We start from the raw sequence: 18,352 nt of genomic DNA, 5'->3' as shown, positions 1-18,352 counted from the left end.
GGATTCAGGATGGAGGGTGCAGTTGGCAGGACGAAGGAACAAAGGGGAACTCGCACACCTCACACAGTCGCACAAATGTTCTTCGTTTGCATACTTGATTTGCGTGTGTGTGTGTGAGTGTGTGAGTTGTTCGTGTGGCAGCAATTTATGTGGCATTGAGAACTTTGGCAGATTTGACATTCTAACGCTCGTCGACAAAATATACGCATATCTATATATGCATGGGGGGGTCGTAAATATGCCAGCAGGACGTGTAATTCGATTTATATGCATGCTCCATATAAAAGCATGGCCCACCCAGCCAAATCGGCCATCGACGCCTAACTGCATGTCCATAGGCGGAATTAAAAGCAAATATAAATCTGCATATATGAGGCGGGATCAAATGGTCAGCTGTTTGTAAGTCGGGGGCTCACAAATGGGTATTTGCAGGCATGCCAAATGATGCGATAATCGATTTGGTCAATTGAAAGGTGTTTGCTTGCTTTACAAGCTATTAAAAATATATGTGTTGCCAGGAAAAGGATTCCCCTTACAAATGGAGGCCTTCATTAACCCAATTTTTTAATTGATATAACTGCAAACTCAATAACGAGGTGCAAATGCCCAATTCAAAGGAGTGAAATAGGCCTTGAGTGCTCTAAGAAGTGAGTGATATAATTTTGGGCAATCGAGTGAGAGGCACTAGGTGATGTGGCGGCAATCAAAGTCAGAGAATGCTGGAATGCTAATGGCTAGTGTTGCACATGAACCTATTAGGCGCCTTGACAGGCTCCTGACTGAAGTGAGCAATTTGCTCGGACAACAGGCTGCTTGGTTAACCCAGCTGCACACAGACCAAGATTGTGTGGCCCACGCCCGCAGGATATCTTCGAGATTCCCATATATATATATATATATATATTTGCTCGTGCTCCTGTCTCACCTTGATTACATTGATGCATTTCCACATCATTAAGCCGTCTAAACACCATTAGCAGCAGCTCAGATTTTGAGGTACGTATGTTGTGCGTGTGTGGGTGTAAGTCATGGATTTATCTCCACACACACGCACACACACACTCACACACATCGCTTCCGGCTGAGTGCACCCACACAGATACAGAGGAGCCAGCGCGCCAACTCATTTGCCATTCCCTAATGGGAAATCAATGGGCTGACTGCGCCACAGGCCGCGTCCCAGTGTTCCCAGTGTTCCAGGAAGTCCAGCTGGCCTCGCCTAAGACTTTGGCTACGGCTATGGCTATGGCTATATAGGACCCGCAAACTGAACCATCCGGCTGATGACACTTGAATGAGTTTCGGTGTCTTTCGTCGCCGGCATCTCACGCTAAATTGCACATATTATTTATACATAAGGACGCAACTGACCATAAGTTATGTATATTAGCTAATCGTTTAGGTTGCTTTCGGTGCTTTATGAACTTGCCAGCCAACTGACGACCACATTTACCCATTCGATTTGGCCTTCCGATGGGCCATCAATTGCCTGCTTCTGGAGTGAGAGGCGCCGTGGAGAATTTTATTACGGATTCAGTTTTTACTTGGCGAGCCCAATGGCGTATATTGATTTTATTTCAATTAGTTTGCCTTACGCATGCCAGGATTTTATTTTCGAAAAGCCACTGCTTGCTTAATCACCTCATATAGTAGATTACACTTTTGTTCGAACAGTCCAAACAAACAATTTCATAATTAAACTATGTGTTCAGATCGCCTTGGCAATCAAATTCAGTCAGAAATCACAGAGAAAGGTTTCACTAACTAACTTGGCGGGAGTAGCTGCCTAAAATCCAATACGCACGTTCATCCAAGAGCCCCAGTGGCGCACAAGAGTTGATAAGAATACCAGGTCACGCTTCTGGGGCAGACTTAATGCCAAGGCATTAGCCAATACAATTGTAACCCTTGGCATTGTTATGAGGGCATTAAATTCCAATTACACGTTAAGATGCCGCGTTAATGGCCAAGTTAATGCACTTGCACTGCCGTTGGCCCCATTGATTCGCCAATGGGGGCGTGGCGCCCCGAAATGACAAAGCACCCGAAATACATTATTACATTTACATTTATTATAGGCATGCAGTATAAAATGCTTTGTACATGAATTGGTGTTTGTGTTAATGTCTTGTGGGTGAGTGTTTCGTGAGTGCTGCTGCTTGGGTTTGTGATTGGTAAGTCAAATGGGCTTATAGCGAAACAAGTGTATAAAGTCATAATATGCACGCGGCAATCGCTGTATACAGCTGTCATTAAGAACTAAGATTATGATGAAGCGGTTATCCCAGCGCCTTGTCAGTGGTTCGAGAGGATCGTGGATCTAGCCTAATCAGTGTATTAATACATAGCTTCAAGCCAAGTTCGCTACTTGCTTTTGCGGCGGCTGCTTTTGGTCTTTGCATTTCTGGAGTTGTGTTGGTTGATTGCTTAAACGATGCTGGTTGGCCATTGAGCCCATATTCGAACTGCAGTCTGGTTCTGTTAAAATCACATTGGTTCCTTCACAGAGGTGGATCCTAGGGATCTGATAGATCTTAGTAGCAACACCAGCTGGGCCTCTCCACCTCGCCGAGGGCAATGTGCTCGATGCTCCACGGCGCCGTTTCCAACCGTCCCACGCCATTGGTCTTCACGTCCTCGCCCTCCACCGCCAAGCCAATGTCCACATAGGGCAGACGGAATGCTGCATTTCCGGAGCTCCTGGCCAGGGCGGCCACCGTGTGGCTGAAGGCAGTGTTGGTATTGGTGTAGGCCAGCGAATCAGTCGACTCGAAGGAGCGCAGCGATGGGCTCTTGCCCTCGTCCGCCAGGCGAACCAGTCCCTGGGCAGTGGAGATGAACACTTGCTCCAGTCCCTGATCCGTTTCGGTGGAGGTCTCGAAGTAGGTTGCCCCAATGGAGGTGGCAAACACGAATGCCTCTTCCCGGGAAACCGCTCGTTGCGTCTGCATGTCCATCTTGTTTCCCACAAGCGTCAGTATCATCGGATCCTGAACATTCCGGTGCAGCTCCTGAATCCACGACTTGATCTCCGTGAAGGTCTTGTACTGCGTAAGATCGAAGACCAGAATGGCAGCGTTGGCGTTCCTGTAGTACATGGGCGCAACCGCCCGATACCGCTCCTGGCCAGCTGTGTCCCAAATCTACAAAGAGAGAAAGTGAGCAGTGGTTAGAGTTCGTACGCCACTTGAATTTAATTGAGTCATTCCCCGCTTATTCTGCAATTGCCGTTTTATTGTCGCGTATTCCCACAGCAATAACAATCATATTGGATGTGGGATCCCTGCTTTAGGTCTTGTGAAGGGGCTCCTCTTTATGCGATTCATACAATTTTTGGGGCAACGACATGTTCATTGGCGAAACTAAATCGAAGCACACAAAAGCTCGCTAAAGAAACAAAGAGCCCCGCAAGCCAAACTAACAAGCAGAATCCGAAAACTATATCCTATTATGTATTCATACTTATTGTGCGCCGGCTACAGCTTCTGCTGGTCAACTGGGGTCAACTGGGGGAAAAACAAATCTGACCATGCACACACTCGTGTGAATTTGAGCAAACACTTCTTCCAAGCAGAAGTATTCTTTTGTTTAAACGCTATATGATTGGATTTAAAAGCTTGAATATTAAGTTAGCTTAAAGCCTATCCAGCTAGCCACCCATGAATCTTGTAAGAGCAAAAACAGTTCGGCGTTGAAAGTAAACGTATGGCTATTATAGTGGCCGTTGTTATATGGCTGCGCATTAAATCGGGATCACCGAGGAGTAAATATGGCATCCAGGGCCAAGTGGGTGGGAACCCTTTGGCAATGGGGAAAGCTGCTGCCGCTCCCGTTTAGCTTATCAATAAACTATAAAAAAAATAAGCGAGCTCACAAAAAACGAATAACACAATGTGCAGCGGACGCACAAATTGCAAACAAAAAAGGACAAATAAAGTGACCAAAACGGTGGGCGGAGGAGGCGGGGCACAAACAAAACCCGCGGCGGAGCCAGTGGCAGAATAAACCCAGATTAGCGTTCCGGCAGCGAAGCCGGCAAATAGGATTAGTGGGCATGGGGCAGTGGCAAATTCCTTTGGCTTTGCCTTTGGCTTCGGCTTTTTTACGAGGCAATTCCATTTGCGTTTGCCCCAAAAGAGTTGGGTGCACTGATACATATTCTGGCTGTGTGGATACGCACTTGCAATTTAATTTTGACCTCGTCCAGGATGATGTTGCACGTGAAGAAGGACACGGCTATCGTGGGCACCTCGTTCTCTTTCCTGTGGAGCGTGTTCTTTATGTAGCGGATGACCAAACGTGTTTTGCCCACACCTGCAACACAAAAACATAAATTATGGAATTAATCGAGCGTTTAACAGTCTAAAAAGTACAATATTGTCTCCCAGTGTACCCTTTGCGCCCTATTTCGCTTCAAACATAATGCCGTCCAGCCTATCGGCTTTTAGTCATTAATTGACCACTGATTAATCACGCAATCTGAGCCAAATAAACAAAAAATGGAGACGCACAAGCCCACAAAAGGTGGTAAACACTGATAAGGAATCGCGTACCAACCACGAGATTCTTTGTTTGGCGCGCACTCTTGCGGCTGAGAAAATCCCCTCTATGACTGATGGGACGAGAAATCTGCCCCCGGTGCAGTACATGCACTGAATCATCCGACGATAATGGGCGAAACGTATATTTCGAGGAAAGTACCGCCTTTTTATCAATGCGTCCCTTTGTTTGGCAGGAATGCAGCCGCATATATGTAAGCCTCCTTAGTTGACCTTGGGGCAAACTTACAAATTCATTTCAAATTCGACAGCCGCTTACACTGCAAAAAATGCCAGCTTTTGAAAAGATGGTGTTGGTTTTGGAGAGCAGACATGCCATCTCTGCAACCTTGAAACGTACTCATACATACATATATGGGGATCTTTTTATAGAAGATATTTATCACCTGCTACAAATGTAGAAATGAACCAATGTACATTTCGGAGTTGTGTACGACTGAAGCCATCAAATTTGGCCCATTAACACAGATTTCTTATCGCTAATCTGTTCATCTTTATTGAGAGAGGACCTCGTCTGTGGCGAAATCACTAATCCCAACCAGACACTCTGTCGCTTCAGACCTTCTTCCGCGTCAACCTGAATCTAGATTGCAGATTCCCAATTGGGGCCAGCGGAGTCCAAGGCTACGGCTTATCGGCACACCACGGTTATGAATCTTATCACTGGGCAATTGATGGAATTACTTGCATTATGCGGATCACTGAGACTTCTGAATGGAGCCCGCCGAATGGCCATTAAAATGGGAGACGGGCGTGTGTGCTTACCTCGCGAGCCCAGAACAAGCACTTTGCCCTCAATTCCGCGCATCTCGCCGAGATTAGCGGCTTACTCGCATCGCTTTCCTTGGATTTTAGTGACGTTTTCCGTAAAATGGATGGGATGATGTGTTGTTGGCTAAGTGGTTGTTGCTGTTGTTGTTGTTAATAGGGTCAGTGGTTGAGAAGCGCGTAATTAGCCCTTTTCGCGGCCTGCTGCGTATTCTTCTGCGGTTTCTTGGCACAACTGAATTTATCGCACTCGGTGGGGTTTTCAGAACGGGCGCTGCGATTAAAAGCGCGCAGTCAGCAGTAAAGATAAAAGATTTAATAAATTCGAAGGCTTGTTGTTATTGTGCGATGTTATGCGCGAACAGCTGCTTACCAGGGCTGACATTAGGTGCGATAGTTACTGCGGCCACCGCCGATAGCGTGACCCACTGGGCAGAATAACCTGTCTGCTCACATTCATACAAAAATTAGTAAGGAATATATTTGTATTTCATGTTGTCTGGTTAACAAAGGGCCTAATCCGCATTTGAACGACAACAAAAATCACGACTCGGTTCCCAGCTTGGCGGCTGCCTCCGATAGCACAACTATCGCCCATCACTAATGGCATTTCCCAGACGCGTTAGTACCACCGCCAAAAGCAGGCAGATGTTCATGCAGGCGGCGAATTTTAACAACAGTGTTTTATAGATAAACTAACTAATTAAAGGTGTTTCAAGGCAAAGGATAGGATGAACTAAGAACTACAAGCTCGCGGGCACAACTGGATATTTGCCAAAGGCGAGCAGCGTGCGACTCGTCCGCGTTAAATGCCCGCAAAAGTGGTACTTCTACGCGCGTTTTTCGCTTCGGTGACTTAGTTTTCCCCGACCTGGGAAAAGTGCCACATTTCCAAAAGGTAAATGCACCGCCATCAAGATTGATGCGGCTCAGATAAGAAAAGCTTCAGTGGCTCGCCGTGTTTACTTTCGCTTTCCTCTGGCCCACCACTACCGCTTTTCCTTGAGCTCCACAACCTGGAGCAGCCTGTACAAAATGCCGCGTGCCTAAAATAACTTCAAGCTGTAGGAAGCTATAACTACAAAAAATCTATTTTTATTCAGAGTATGGCCACTATTGGGAACAAAATAAACAACAGCTACGAATCGGAGCCTTCCACGGGAAGCGGGGTAAGATTAATAGCTATCCTTGCGAATGCAAGCTTGCTGAAACTCTGTATTTTATAGTCTTCGCTCAGTGAAAACAATGAGAGCCACATATCTGACGAGGATCACATGAATTTACCGTATCTGATGAAACCGAAATCACTGAGCAGCCAGCCCATCAAGGAAACCCCAACGCCACCTAATCCGAAGACAGGCAGCCAGGAATCGCAGTTCCTGGGCTTCGGAGATAGTCCGTATGGCCAGGTAAACAAGCGTCTGTATGGCTCCCAGCTGCAGAACCTCAAGCTGCCGGAGGTGGAGCCCCCTGCCGTCCGTCGTCCTTCGCCGGGCAAGATTGTCTTTCCCCGGTTCTACGACACCCTCATCGAGGAGAACAGCTGCAATGCCGTGGACATGGCCGTGTCAGTGGCTGTGGCTGTTACAGCCACTACGACAACGGGCTGCCTCTCCTTCGATGGCAAAATTAAGAGTCTGACCGCAAAGCCTGAAAGTCAGGATAAGCCTGGTCCCTCCAATGCCAATCCACGGCTTTCCAATGTGCTGGAAACCTCGCTGAACACCTCGCAGCAGAAGTTCAACAACGAACGCTCGCCTGATCTCTTTGCCGACAGCGATGAGGAAGTTGAAAACGACGAACAACCGGAAAAGGGGCCGCCCACCAGGCTAGAGGATCTGCCCGAGGTGTTGGAAGAGTCGCAGTGCACCAGCGACGCACGGGCCCGCTGCTCGCTCAATGCGCCCACGGAGTCCAGCTTTGTGGATGAACAGACCATGGACCTATCGGCCACCCAGCTTAACGCCAACGATCCCCGGTCGCACTTCTTGGAGAACTGCAGGAGAGAAAGGGAACTGTATCGGCGGATTCGTCGCTGCCTTCAGGGAGTTCGTCCGCCGCCCTCGGTGACTGCACCGGATGTGGACGTCATCAACATGGTGCTCAGCATGAAGTCAAACGTACTGAACTTTCTCTCCAAGGATAGCCCGGCACCTACGCCCACAATTGAGGACAGTGGCATTAGCGAAACAACCTCTCTGTTTCGACCCTCACACAGCCTCTCGGAGGCTCAAAACATGGGCTGGCGGGATGTGCTTGGAGTGAGACATCATGGACTGAGGTACGTTATTAAAAACGTTCATTTACGCTGGCTGTATCTGCATTATCATTGTCCCACCGTAGCTACAATCTAAACAAGGCTGCCGAACAAAATGAATACCTCAGCTTGTCCGTGGTGGACCGTTATGTGGGCGTGGAGACCGCCACGTCCTATGTAAGATCGCCCTCGAGTGCCAAGAAGAGAAACATGCGCATGAAGTGAGTAATAAAGTGGTTAACCGTGTGATCATACAATTACCGAATCAACTGCTTACAGAATGTTAACCCAATCGCCTGGCAATCGCCTAAGTCACTTGGCCAAACGACGTGCCATATTTTCCTCTGCGAATCTAGCCACCAACTCACAGAAGCTCAACAGCTCGATTGGACCACAAATAATGCTAGATAAGAAGTGGGTATCTTTTTAGATTAAAAACTCCAAACACAAACTAATTTCTGTATTTTTGGCTTACAGAAAGGTGCGAAATAAACGCAAGGCCACGCCGAAACGAAAGACTCCGGGCAGCAAGAAAAAAGGTAAGTGTTTTGATAAGATAAGCCAACCAACTTTGGTTATTTGGTTAATCATGCATTTCCCCCAGCCCGCAAGACGCCATCTTCATCCGCTCGAAAGCGCCTCTACCGCACTGATCTCATCAAACCAGGACCTTCGAGAGAAACCTCCAAGCGTGCCTTATTCCAAAGTCCGGCCAAAACCCTCCAGCAACAGCAGCTATTGCCCCCCAAGCCGCTCTTTAAGCCGGAGATTGCGAACCGCGTAGAGCGGTCCAAGCGCGCCCTCTTTTCGCCGGATCACCAAGGCAGCGGTAATCAGCTAGATTCGCTCCTCAAGCGAAAAAGAAACGACTGCGATGACGAGGATTCAGCTGATTTGGCTAGTCAGAGCAGCAAGCTTTTCCGGGCCGAGAGCAGTGGGCCCAGTGGGTTGACTCCTCGCGCTCTGAAGATCAAGAGCCAGAGTTTCTGCATTGGGGCTGGTTCCTCCACTGCGGGTGTTCAGCTTAAGTTGGCGCAGCAGGCGGTTGCCACAACCGGCCAGACGCGGCTCAGTCTTGGTCTGAGCGGCAGCAGTAGCAACCTGGCTAACCCATCCTCTTTTGCAAGCGGCACGCCACTGGCGAGTAAACTGCACCGAGCGCACTCGGAGATGAGCGCCACGCCGAATAGCAGTATGACTGACAACCAGCGAAAGGTGAGCCCTAACTATATATATTTAACAGAAAATTCTTCAAAGGAATCTTGCTTATAAATGCTCTGGTATATGGTTTGATCGCTTTTATTGTCACAGAAACTGCTTTGGGCTGTGTCACAGGCACTGCAGGAGAAGAAGATTACACCGAAGCATGAGCAATTCCGTCAGCATGCGGCAGACCTTACGCGCATTGTAAAACGCATCTTCCAGGAATTCTACCTGGGGCATTCATCCAGCAATAGCGAAACCCTGCTAAGGTGAGTACGGGGTTGATATGATGATAATGGTAGAAACATTATTGGAACTTCCACCTTCCGCAGGCTGGCCAAGAAGTTTGCCTTCAGCGTGATTGCGGGAAAGAATGCGGATGATGTTTACCTGCAGGCGCGAAGTCAGGAATGCGAGGCCAAACGGTTGTCGAGCACCCGCCTCTCCGGCTACATTGGTCCGGAGGAGTTTGCCCAGCGTAAACTGCTTCTTTCGCAAACTTCGGTCGTGGGATCAGCAGCAGGTTCGGCGCGATCCCTGCACAACATCTTTGGCAGCGAGAACTCCATCGATTCCTTCGGCTTGAGTCAAATGAGCCTGCCTGCCAATACCTCGGACACGCAATCGAGTATAGTGGATCGCATCTCGGAGGATCTCTTCTGCAAGGAACGACAGCCCATCCGTCCCAATCCCTCGCTCCAAAACAGCTCATCGAAGAGCAACCTAGGCGGACTGGCGCTGCGCGAGAACATGGACTGCGATTCTCGCAGGTCGGCGCAAAAGAACTTCACCGGCAAGGACCAGCAAAACATTAGTCCCTACTTTGGAGGCGGAGGAAGTAACAGCTCGGCGCGAAAGTTCCAAATGCCTCCCGTAGGAAACAGCAACAACTCTGGAGGCAAGGCCAGGAGACAGATTTCCTTTGACTGCTAGAACAGTAGGTTTCACAGGGTAATTGTTGAAAAGGTAATGCTTACAGTGGCAATGGATTGTCATGATATACTGTCATAAAAATCTGTTCCTAAGTGCGCACCGATCCCTTGGACATAAGTCGGTAAGGGAGCAGCCGTAACCATGAGTTTTTAGCCATTGTAAGCAGAAAGATTACTTCGTTTTTGTTTCCATTATTTTTGGTTGTTTTAGTTTAATTTATTCAACTGTCAGGTCTCTTGAAAAACAAACACTATAATAATGACAGACAACAGTGTAATTAGGTATAGGTAAAATAATCTGATATAGATCTTATAGATCGCCTTTCTTAGACTCGCAAGACTCCCAGACTTTTCCTTGAGCTCAAATTTAGATAAAAATCAAGTTAATTTTTTTTTAGTAACGGCATATATGATCTATATGGGATTTATTTTATGCGACTCAAGTTTGATGAATGCAATATTTTCCACTGAAGTTTAGATGTATTAAGAACAGTTTGTGCTTAAAAATTAAAAATTTTACCTAACTAACTGCACTTGTACTCAATGCAACTGAAATTAAGCTGAAACAAGTTCTGTAACAGTGTAAACTGAAATTAGTATAATAAACGCACCACACTCAATAGTAACCACTGCGATGAATGTATCGCCTCACCAACCCAAAGGAGACGATGTGAAATATGACGGCCACCACAATCAGACTGAAGCAATCCAGCCAGTAGGTGTAGTCGGCGGTGCGATAGGATCCCTGCTGAAGGACCTCCACTCCGGTCTTGATGCACGGATGATCCTCGTTGGCAGGGCAGTCTGGAAAGGACATTTGATAACAATGCATGCTGATTATGGACTGAGTTTAAGCCCACCGATATTGTCGATGTCGATCCAGAACTTATACATCAGTGCCTCGTTGGAGTAGAAGAATAACGAAAGATACTTTAAGCCAGGCACTGTGTCCACGTTCATATAGGTGCCTCCGAAAATCAGGAAGATCAGATCGAAGGGCGCCGCGCACTCGGAGGCCATCTTATCCGACTCGAAGAGGCTGGAAAGGAATACCCCGTAGCCGACAGCCGCCACCGCAGACAAGCTCATCAGAAAGCCCATGCTGAGGTACAGCAGGAAGCCGCGCGTGTAATATATGGATGCATATATCACGGACAGGAAGACGTATCCCTTGAAGAAGGCCACGGGCACGAAGGAGAGCACCAGGGCCACGTAGTAGGCGGACAAGCTATAGGTGCCCTCGCCCACTTCCCTTCTGATGATGGGCAGGGCGGCGGGAAATATATAGGTCACGCCATAACTGAACGTGAAGATCATCTAGGAGGAGTTACGCTACATAAGTTACCAAATGTAGAGAGGAAAGACAGGCACCCACCTCGTTGCTGAGCATGAAGATAGATCCCCCTACGTCCTGTACTGTCCGCTGGGTGAGTCCTCCAATCCCGGAGTACATGAGGGATAGTGTTACAGCGGTGATCTGCAGTTGGATATCACAACATTGCTTAGCTTGGGCACAGCGAGTAAGCACTTACCATGAAGAAGCCAAAGGCGATGAGCCCACTCTTGATATTCCGCACATCCTCGGTCATGAAGCGCACCATCAGGAGGTACACCTGATATACCCAGCGAATTTTCTTGCTGAAATGTAAGACATGTTTTGGAGTGTCAGAAAAATATTCCCCCATCGATTGCTGCTAGAAGTTACAAGTTCTGCACATGCTTCAGGTAATCCCCGCTGTAACTGCGAGCCAGCAGCCAGCTCCCGCTGTAGAGTCCATCCGTCTCGTGCTCGTACTTCGCCCGGAGCACAGCCCCGGCATCCTCCTTGCCATCCTTGTCCGCCAGGGTCTTCAGGTAGAAGTCAGCAGGATTGCAGTTCAGCGGGAGTTCGTAGCCCAGGCTTAAATGAACAGGTTATAGCAAGGAATCTCGGGTTGCACTAACAAACCTACTCTGTGAAGAACTTGGCCGCCTGCTCGGTGCGTCCCTGGTAGACTATCCTGCCGCCATCCATAAGGATGATGTGGGTAAAGAGCTCGAAGATGTCCGACGTTGGCTGATGGATGGAGCAGATGGCCGCCTTCTTGTGGGTGCCGTTCGGGCTGTTGCTCAGGACTCCCAGGGCTGGGAGTTCCCGCATCGCCTGCAGCAGACTCTCATGGGATTCGGCCACCACCTCCATCTCGATGGACTTACTGCCACTGCCACTGGCACTGCTCTCGCCACTCGGGGTCTCGAACGAGTCCTCGCCGTAGACCTGGTTCAAGGAGTGCTTCGCAATCCGCCTCCTTGTGCACAAGTGCCTCAATGTTTTGATCACCGAATAGGCACTGAAGCTGTCCAATCCCGTGGTGGGCTCATCGCAGAACAGGAATATGGGATCGGTGATCAGCTCCTCGGCCAAACTGAGTCGCTTTCGTTCTCCGCCCGACAGCTGCTGGATGCGGGTGTGGGCGGAGTCCCGCAGGCCCACTGCCAGGAGGAGGTCCGCCACCCTCTGACGTTTCTCCGCCTTGGTGGTGCGCCGGTGCATCTTAAAATGGGACTGGGAAGGGCGAATAATCAAGTAATTCGATGTAAAAGATCCTCTTACTTAGTCCGTTGCAAGTGGTATTAATAGATATAATTGGGATTTCTAAATTAATGAGGTAGGAACATTTATTTATAAATGAATGGTTCTTTTAGTAAGGACCATTTGGGATAAGGAAGGACCCACCATAAAGTAAAGATGCTCGTAGGCCGTAAACGTCTTCACGTTGATCTCGAACTGCGGCAGAAAGCTGGAGATGCGCGTCATCTGATGCCGCTCCATGGCCATGCCGTTCAAAACCACATCCCCGGTCAGGTTACCACGCAGCCGTTGCGAAATCGCCGCCAGCAACGTGGTCTTACCCGCTCCGGATCCGCCCAGTATGGCGATGAGGTCGCCGGTCTTCATGTGCCCGCTGGCTGCAAACCAAATCGAACAGGGCCAGACCGCAAATCAGTCCCATTCCCATAGGCACATCCACATCCGGAGCATTGACTCACCGTCTTGGAGGATCCGCAGCTCCCGCTTCTTGCGGCACTCGTTCCAGAAGCTGTAGTTGCTCTGCTCCTGGGCGGGCACATAGTAGTTCAGCTGCTTCCACTCGAGGCACAAAGATGGACCTCCCTGCCCCTGACCCGACGAGCCGCCGGACTCCTGCATGTCAAGCTTAGTTCGACGGGTTCAGTCACCTCGTCCACGAACTCTTCAAATTCTGGCTATTTGATGTTCCGCCTTATCGCCTCCGGAGCAGGCTTATCTTATCTGAGGGTCTGCCGCCTACAATGTATTTGCATATCTGCTCGGAATCTTTGGGGGGAAACCTTAAATCTGTCTGGGCAAATGCAATCGCGGTCAGACGCAGTCGACTGTTCGCGTGGAAGACTGAGCGGCAACTGGGCAACGCCGCTGCCGGCAACATGGTTTTCTACCCCCAACGGATCCATCAGCCACCGTCACCCCGCTCCAGCCCATCCCCCCAGTAACATTAAACTTTTGACCGCATTTGGTTTGCCAGCTAATTGTCGCTTATCAATTCACGTAGTCAAAAGGCGGCAGTTCAGCGGTGTCGGCCAAAGAGAGGCGCTCGTTGAAGTCATGCAGTCGGGCATGGTGGTGGTCGGCCTCCGGTTTGTGGTCGTCTCTTCGCCAGCAGCGCCGCAGTCGACCAAACACCAGGCGGAGCACCGTGAAGACGTCCAGCAGCAAGTTGTAGACGAGCACATGGACCATCTCCACCAGCCCCATCACACTGACGCCCACGAAGAGGGCCAGGACACCTCCAAAGGATACTGTAAAGCGCATATTACATGTATATAACATTATAAATAAGAGTTTGAAATGGACTCACCCACTAAGTCCTCGAAGCTATAGACCACATCCCGCCGCATGCGCACCTTCGGAGGAATCAGATCCCAGCGGAAGCTGGAGGTGGCAGTCTCGCTGCTGGCCACCTCCTCGTTGTTCTTCACGCCCCAGGAGCTCTTCTTGACCGTCTGCATGGTGTACTCGATCTCGGTGCAGGTGGAGGGGCACTTGCAGATGTGCAGCGCCCAGATGGGCCACTTGAAGTCCAGCAGGCACTCGAATCCGGCGGGACTGCAACTGGGTCCATCCACATACGGGTAGAAGAAGGGCACGCAGCTGCACATCTCGAGCGCCATCACCGCTCGACATTTGGCCAGGCACAGGGACTTGCTGTAGATCTATATAAGCAAACGGATTTACAAGTAAATGTGATGATATGTGATGAAGTGAAGCATCATTATGCCAAAGTGGAGAACCCAAGTCAGGATCCCCTGCATTCCCTGCTACGAAATACGAGTTCCTTGCACTGATGTGACTTATCAGGTGCTGTTTCATTTGACTTGGGAAATTTGTTTATTTGACGAACCGAAACGCAGGGCATCGCTTGAATACCCAAGCACTTTCCCCCAGATAAGGTGTGTATATGGGCATATACGAGTATGTACCTTCAGGTTGGATGTCTCCTCATTGTTGAACACACACTTGCGCTGGGCGACGCTCAGTTGGCGTAAGTTCTTCGATGCTCTGGAGATGGGGAAGCATATAAATCAATCTCTATGTCTGGATGATGGTGTAATGTAATCCGGGGGTCTGGTCTACTTACACCGTTTCCAGTACCTTGAACGAGGCGGTTATCTCGTCGGATTTGTGGAGCGCCACAATGTTCGCCTCTGTGGCCGAAACCTCAAATGGCGAGTGTACGTCCAGCTGAAAGGTTGATTTCATAATTCAATAGCGACTCTTCTCAATGGAGGCCACCGTGCATCACCCACCACGCCCGTGCTCTCATACAAATCCATCCGAATGTAGCACTGCTGTTTTCCATACTGGCAGGACAGTGGTTGTGGCATCAAGTCATAGGCAACTGGTCTGAAACGGAGGATGGCAGGATCACCGCGAAGTGGACAAATTCCCTAAGCACTCACTGGCCACTCAGCACCGTGGACATGGGAGAGTTGATAGCGTAGCAGGCTCCTCGCTCGGTCATCACCCTCTGGACATGCACCTGGAAGCCGGAGTCGAAGCTGCTGATGACCTGCTCGAAGGGTCTGTCCACCCGCTGGATCATCTCGTACAGGTCGATCTGGTCGAAGCGCGAGTCCTCCGCGAACTTGGCCAACTCGGCGTAGTTGCCCGCTGTGGCGTTCACCACGGCGTACAGGAAGTCCATGAAGAGGAAGTAGTCCTCGTCGATGATGGACACATTCCACACCTCCTGTATGTACTCATTGGCCTTGAAGGAGTCGATGTGGTCGTAGTAGCACAGGGTGACTGCCGGCAGGGATCCGTTCCAGCCGCGATAGTCTCGGTCCACGGAGATCACGGTGGGCGAGCTTAAGTAGCGCTCCAACTGGAGGCTACTAAGCACCAGAGCGGTGATCACACTGCTTATAACCACCGCCAGCCAAAAAAGCCTTTCCAGCAGATGGATACTCCGGTTGACGCACAAGCTCAGCGCCAGGAGACCAGTTTCGGCTCCTGCCTGACCCACCACATCTCTCAACCGGCCGAAGAACCTGCCGCAACCAGCCAAGACCAACCTGAAGAGCGGCAAGAGTCCTCGAAGGATCCTGGCAGTGACTCCTCTAATCCAAAGCCGCAGTCGTTCGTTGGACATTTATTTACCGAATGAAAATCGTAGCCAGTTGGTTACAGCTTTTATTTAGGTGCGTTAAATGTTAGACCTCCATTAGTTCTTAATTTCTTTGGCTGATTTCGATGAGATTTTAAGCACAAAGAAAGGGTCATACCCACGACCTTTTAACTCAATACCTGTATGTGGATGGGTTTCGCTTTGATAACCCTTGGAGCTCATTTTTCGTCAAACGTAAACCCAATTGGATCTGTCGAGGGCGACTCCCATTAGCGATTTATTGCCCAGGCCTATTTGTATGAGGAAAATGACAATGGCCATCAGAACGCCGATAAACTGTCGATGGACAAAGGCTACAAACGGGTTAATTGGACGACTGCTACCCACTTACCCCGCCGAAAGAGCGCGTGTCCATCGTGACGATTCCACAGGCTTCCAGGGGTTGGTCAATACTCCTCTGGAGCTGTAGCAAAAAGCGATTAATGGTCCTTTCCAGGCGCGAGCTACACACCTCCAACTCGTTCAGCAGCTGGCATAGCTTACATTTCTGGGCTTTGGAGTGCTCTATATAGAAATCCGGTCGTATTATATTTGAATATTAATGATTACCTGTTCCAGAATCTGCTCGTTGACCGCCAGGATGAACCAGATACGTCCGCCGTGCATGGCTAGCCAGAGCAGGCGATATACAAGCAACACGGTCTCCTCCCAGAGAGGAGTCTCAAAGAAGTTGAAGACCAAGTAGAACTCTACACAAGTGCTGACCAGGGAATTGACTAAGTTTATCACCAGAAAGGGACCAAATCTCGACAGATACTTGTTGTGGGCAAGCTCAAGCAGATTGCAGGCTGATCTCATCTCTTCAATCATCAAAGCAGATCCTCCACCCGCATCTACCAAAACAGCAAAAGCGGACTCGTAACGGGCATCCAACTTGGTCGTACCCTGCGGTGGTCTCTGCAGCAACTTCAGCTCCTTGAGACACGTCCGCATCTCGTCCAGCACAAGCCACAGGAAGTGGACGGGTAGGGCGTATTGGAGTACCCCCAGACTCATCATTAGGGCAGGCAGGTTGTAGACACTATTGCTGCTAAAAGTGGTCCACAACTCAAAGTTATAGTTGACCACGTCCACCAGAACACACTAGCCATGGAAGACTATAGTGGTCACCATTAGATGAAGAGTCCTCTGACCATGTCTCTTATAGAGCAGACGTTTAGTTTTTCCTTTGAGTCCTGCGATTATGCAATCAATCTGGAACTCCACTCCATGAGCAAGAGGACGATTCAATATGGCATAGTAAACCAGAATGGCGGTGGCTGTCATGTTGCCGGGGAACTCCATCAAGTAGAGCAGTTTTTCGATCGTGGGTACCTCCACAGTGAACTCTAGGCACTTGACAATGCTGCCAATCCAGATGTACAGAAGCAGGAACAGGCTCCAAAGGGAGTGGATCCAGCGGAGTACGCCTCTTTTCCCGCTTGGATATACGCCCAGCAACCGGTTGAGGGTCATCAGGATATTCTGCCAGTACGTAGTGTCCATCGTGAGCTCGCTGTAATTAATGATTGAAAGTGGTAAAGTGGTGAAAGAGCTGAACTTTTAATTGATGTGATTGATTGATGATGACTGAAGCAACTGACAGGCCTAAATGATTTCAAGAACTTAAATCCTAAGTAGTCATCATGCGGACCTCAGAGAAACCACCAACGACGGGCGCTAAAGTCAAGGTTTTTACAAGAGAAGGGTGAGTAGGCGCTAGCTTAAGTTAGATAAATCTATAGTAACTGACCTTGCAGACCATCTCCGTATTATCCACAATATGCAGAAAGGTACAAAGAGTTTCATAGAGCTGTATTTTGGTTGCTACTTATCGCCGTTCTGGCAAATACGGCACCTATAACCATTCTACCAGGCTGCCCGAACAGAATCTACCGATTAGTCCATTTCAGTTGGATGATTCTGGGGTATGGATCGTTCGTCGTGGGCTCCTACTGGGAATTCGTGCTCATCACCACACAGAGGGTATCCTTGGACCGCTATCTAAATACCTTTGAGTCTGCAATCTATGTAGTGCACATATCTTTCATTATGCTCCTCACTTGGCAGTGTAGAAACGCGGCTCCCAAGGTGATGAAGAATATCGTAATATCCGATCTAGATAGAGATTACACCATAGACTGCAGCAAAACCAAGAGATTTATTAGGCTGCATATGTTTTTAATAGGGATGTTCACCTGTTTAGCGATTTTCTTTAATATCTGGACCCAGAAATACGTTGTATACGGATCGATTTTGAGCATTAATAGCTATGTGATGCCCAATATCATAAGCAGCATATCCTTCATCCAGTACTATCTCCTGCTCCAAGGAATCGCATGGCGTCAAAGAAAGCTAACTGAAAACCTGGAGCGGGAGCTAATTCATTTGCAAAGCCCTCGGATGTCGGAGGTCCAAAAAATCCGGAGGCATCACGCAGAGCTGATTGATTTTACCAAAGTGGTAAACCGGATGTTTCAGTACTCCATCTTACTGCTCTTCGTGGGGTGTTTCCTGAACTTTAACCTCGTCTTGTTCCTCGTGTATCAGGGCATTGAGAATCCATCCATGGCCGACTTGGCCAAGTGGGTATGTATGCTCCTCTGGCTGGCCATGCACGTGGGAAAGGTATGCAGCATCCTGTACTTCAACCAGAGTATTCAGAATGAGGTAGGGTAACCCAAAATAAGTCCCGAGCATAGCTGATATGTACATATATCGTTAGCATTCCAGATGCTTGAGCGTATTGAGTAGAGTGTCGTGTACCAGAATTGATCTTCAGGATACCATTACCCATTTTATTATCCAAATGAGAACGAATGTGCGGCAGCATCTGGTGTGTGGAGTCATAAATCTGGACCTCAAGTTTTTAACCACTGTAAGTGTGCATTACAGCTTTATTCCAAAGTTTAATTTCCAAGCTTAGTTGTTGGTGGCCTCTGCTGA

At 48.9% G+C, this 18,352-nt stretch overlaps 5 protein-coding genes across 5 annotated transcripts; 1 reads left to right on the top strand and 4 right to left on the bottom strand.

Annotated features, from left to right (window-relative positions):
* Window positions 1–2,068: 2,068 nt before the first annotated feature.
* Window positions 2,069–5,889, bottom strand: LOC6547801 (ras-related protein RABF2a). The gene is made up of 4 exons (XM_001976382.3): window positions 5,701–5,889; window positions 5,325–5,601; window positions 4,181–4,314; window positions 2,069–3,143 (listed from the first exon to the last, which is right to left on the bottom strand). The coding sequence occupies exons 2-4, from the start codon at window positions 5,365–5,367 to the stop codon at window positions 2,535–2,537; spliced, it is 786 nt and encodes a 261-aa protein (XP_001976418.1). The 5' UTR covers window positions 5,368–5,601; window positions 5,701–5,889; the 3' UTR covers window positions 2,069–2,534.
* A 12-nt stretch (window positions 5,890–5,901) lies between these two features.
* LOC6547802 lies at window positions 5,902–10,345 on the top strand. The gene is made up of 9 exons (XM_026980093.1): window positions 5,902–6,225; window positions 6,431–6,496; window positions 6,554–7,608; window positions 7,671–7,805; window positions 7,864–7,998; window positions 8,062–8,123; window positions 8,189–8,799; window positions 8,896–9,056; window positions 9,120–10,345. Exons 2-9 carry the CDS (start codon window positions 6,434–6,436, stop codon window positions 9,718–9,720), a joined length of 2,823 nt encoding a protein of 940 aa, XP_026835894.1. The 5' UTR covers window positions 5,902–6,225; window positions 6,431–6,433; the 3' UTR covers window positions 9,721–10,345.
* Window positions 10,336–13,250, bottom strand: LOC6547803 (protein brown). The gene is made up of 8 exons (XM_001976384.3): window positions 12,750–13,250; window positions 12,436–12,668; window positions 11,672–12,264; window positions 11,425–11,619; window positions 11,252–11,357; window positions 11,095–11,196; window positions 10,580–11,036; window positions 10,336–10,523 (listed from the first exon to the last, which is right to left on the bottom strand). The coding sequence occupies exons 1-8, from the start codon at window positions 12,907–12,909 to the stop codon at window positions 10,336–10,338; spliced, it is 2,034 nt and encodes a 677-aa protein (XP_001976420.1). The 5' UTR covers window positions 12,910–13,250.
* Window positions 13,251–13,278: 28 nt separating this feature from the next.
* LOC6547804 (sodium channel protein Nach) lies at window positions 13,279–15,469 on the bottom strand. The gene is made up of 6 exons (XM_001976385.3): window positions 14,700–15,469; window positions 14,547–14,643; window positions 14,378–14,481; window positions 14,220–14,298; window positions 13,598–13,952; window positions 13,279–13,538 (listed from the first exon to the last, which is right to left on the bottom strand). Exons 1-6 carry the CDS (start codon window positions 15,389–15,391, stop codon window positions 13,279–13,281), a joined length of 1,587 nt encoding a protein of 528 aa, XP_001976421.1. The 5' UTR covers window positions 15,392–15,469.
* Window positions 15,470–15,535: 66 nt separating this feature from the next.
* On the bottom strand, window positions 15,536–17,449 carry LOC6547805 (putative gustatory receptor 59e). The gene is given in 4 exon segments (XM_001976386.3): window positions 15,536–15,703; window positions 15,759–15,914; window positions 15,977–16,922; window positions 17,160–17,449. Coding segments are annotated over 4 exon segments (1,266 nt in total). The 5' UTR covers window positions 17,216–17,449; the 3' UTR covers window positions 15,536–15,595.
* Between the last annotated feature and the right edge of the window lie 903 nt (window positions 17,450–18,352).

This window comes from Drosophila erecta, unplaced genomic scaffold (assembly GCF_003286155.1).
Source record: "Drosophila erecta strain 14021-0224.00,06,07 unplaced genomic scaffold, DereRS2 tig00000092-arrow-pilon, whole genome shotgun sequence".
Taxonomy (NCBI): Eukaryota; Metazoa; Arthropoda; class Insecta; order Diptera; family Drosophilidae; genus Drosophila; species Drosophila erecta.
Note: the sequence above shows the minus strand (reverse complement) of the source record. Positions and strands in the feature narration are given on the sequence as shown.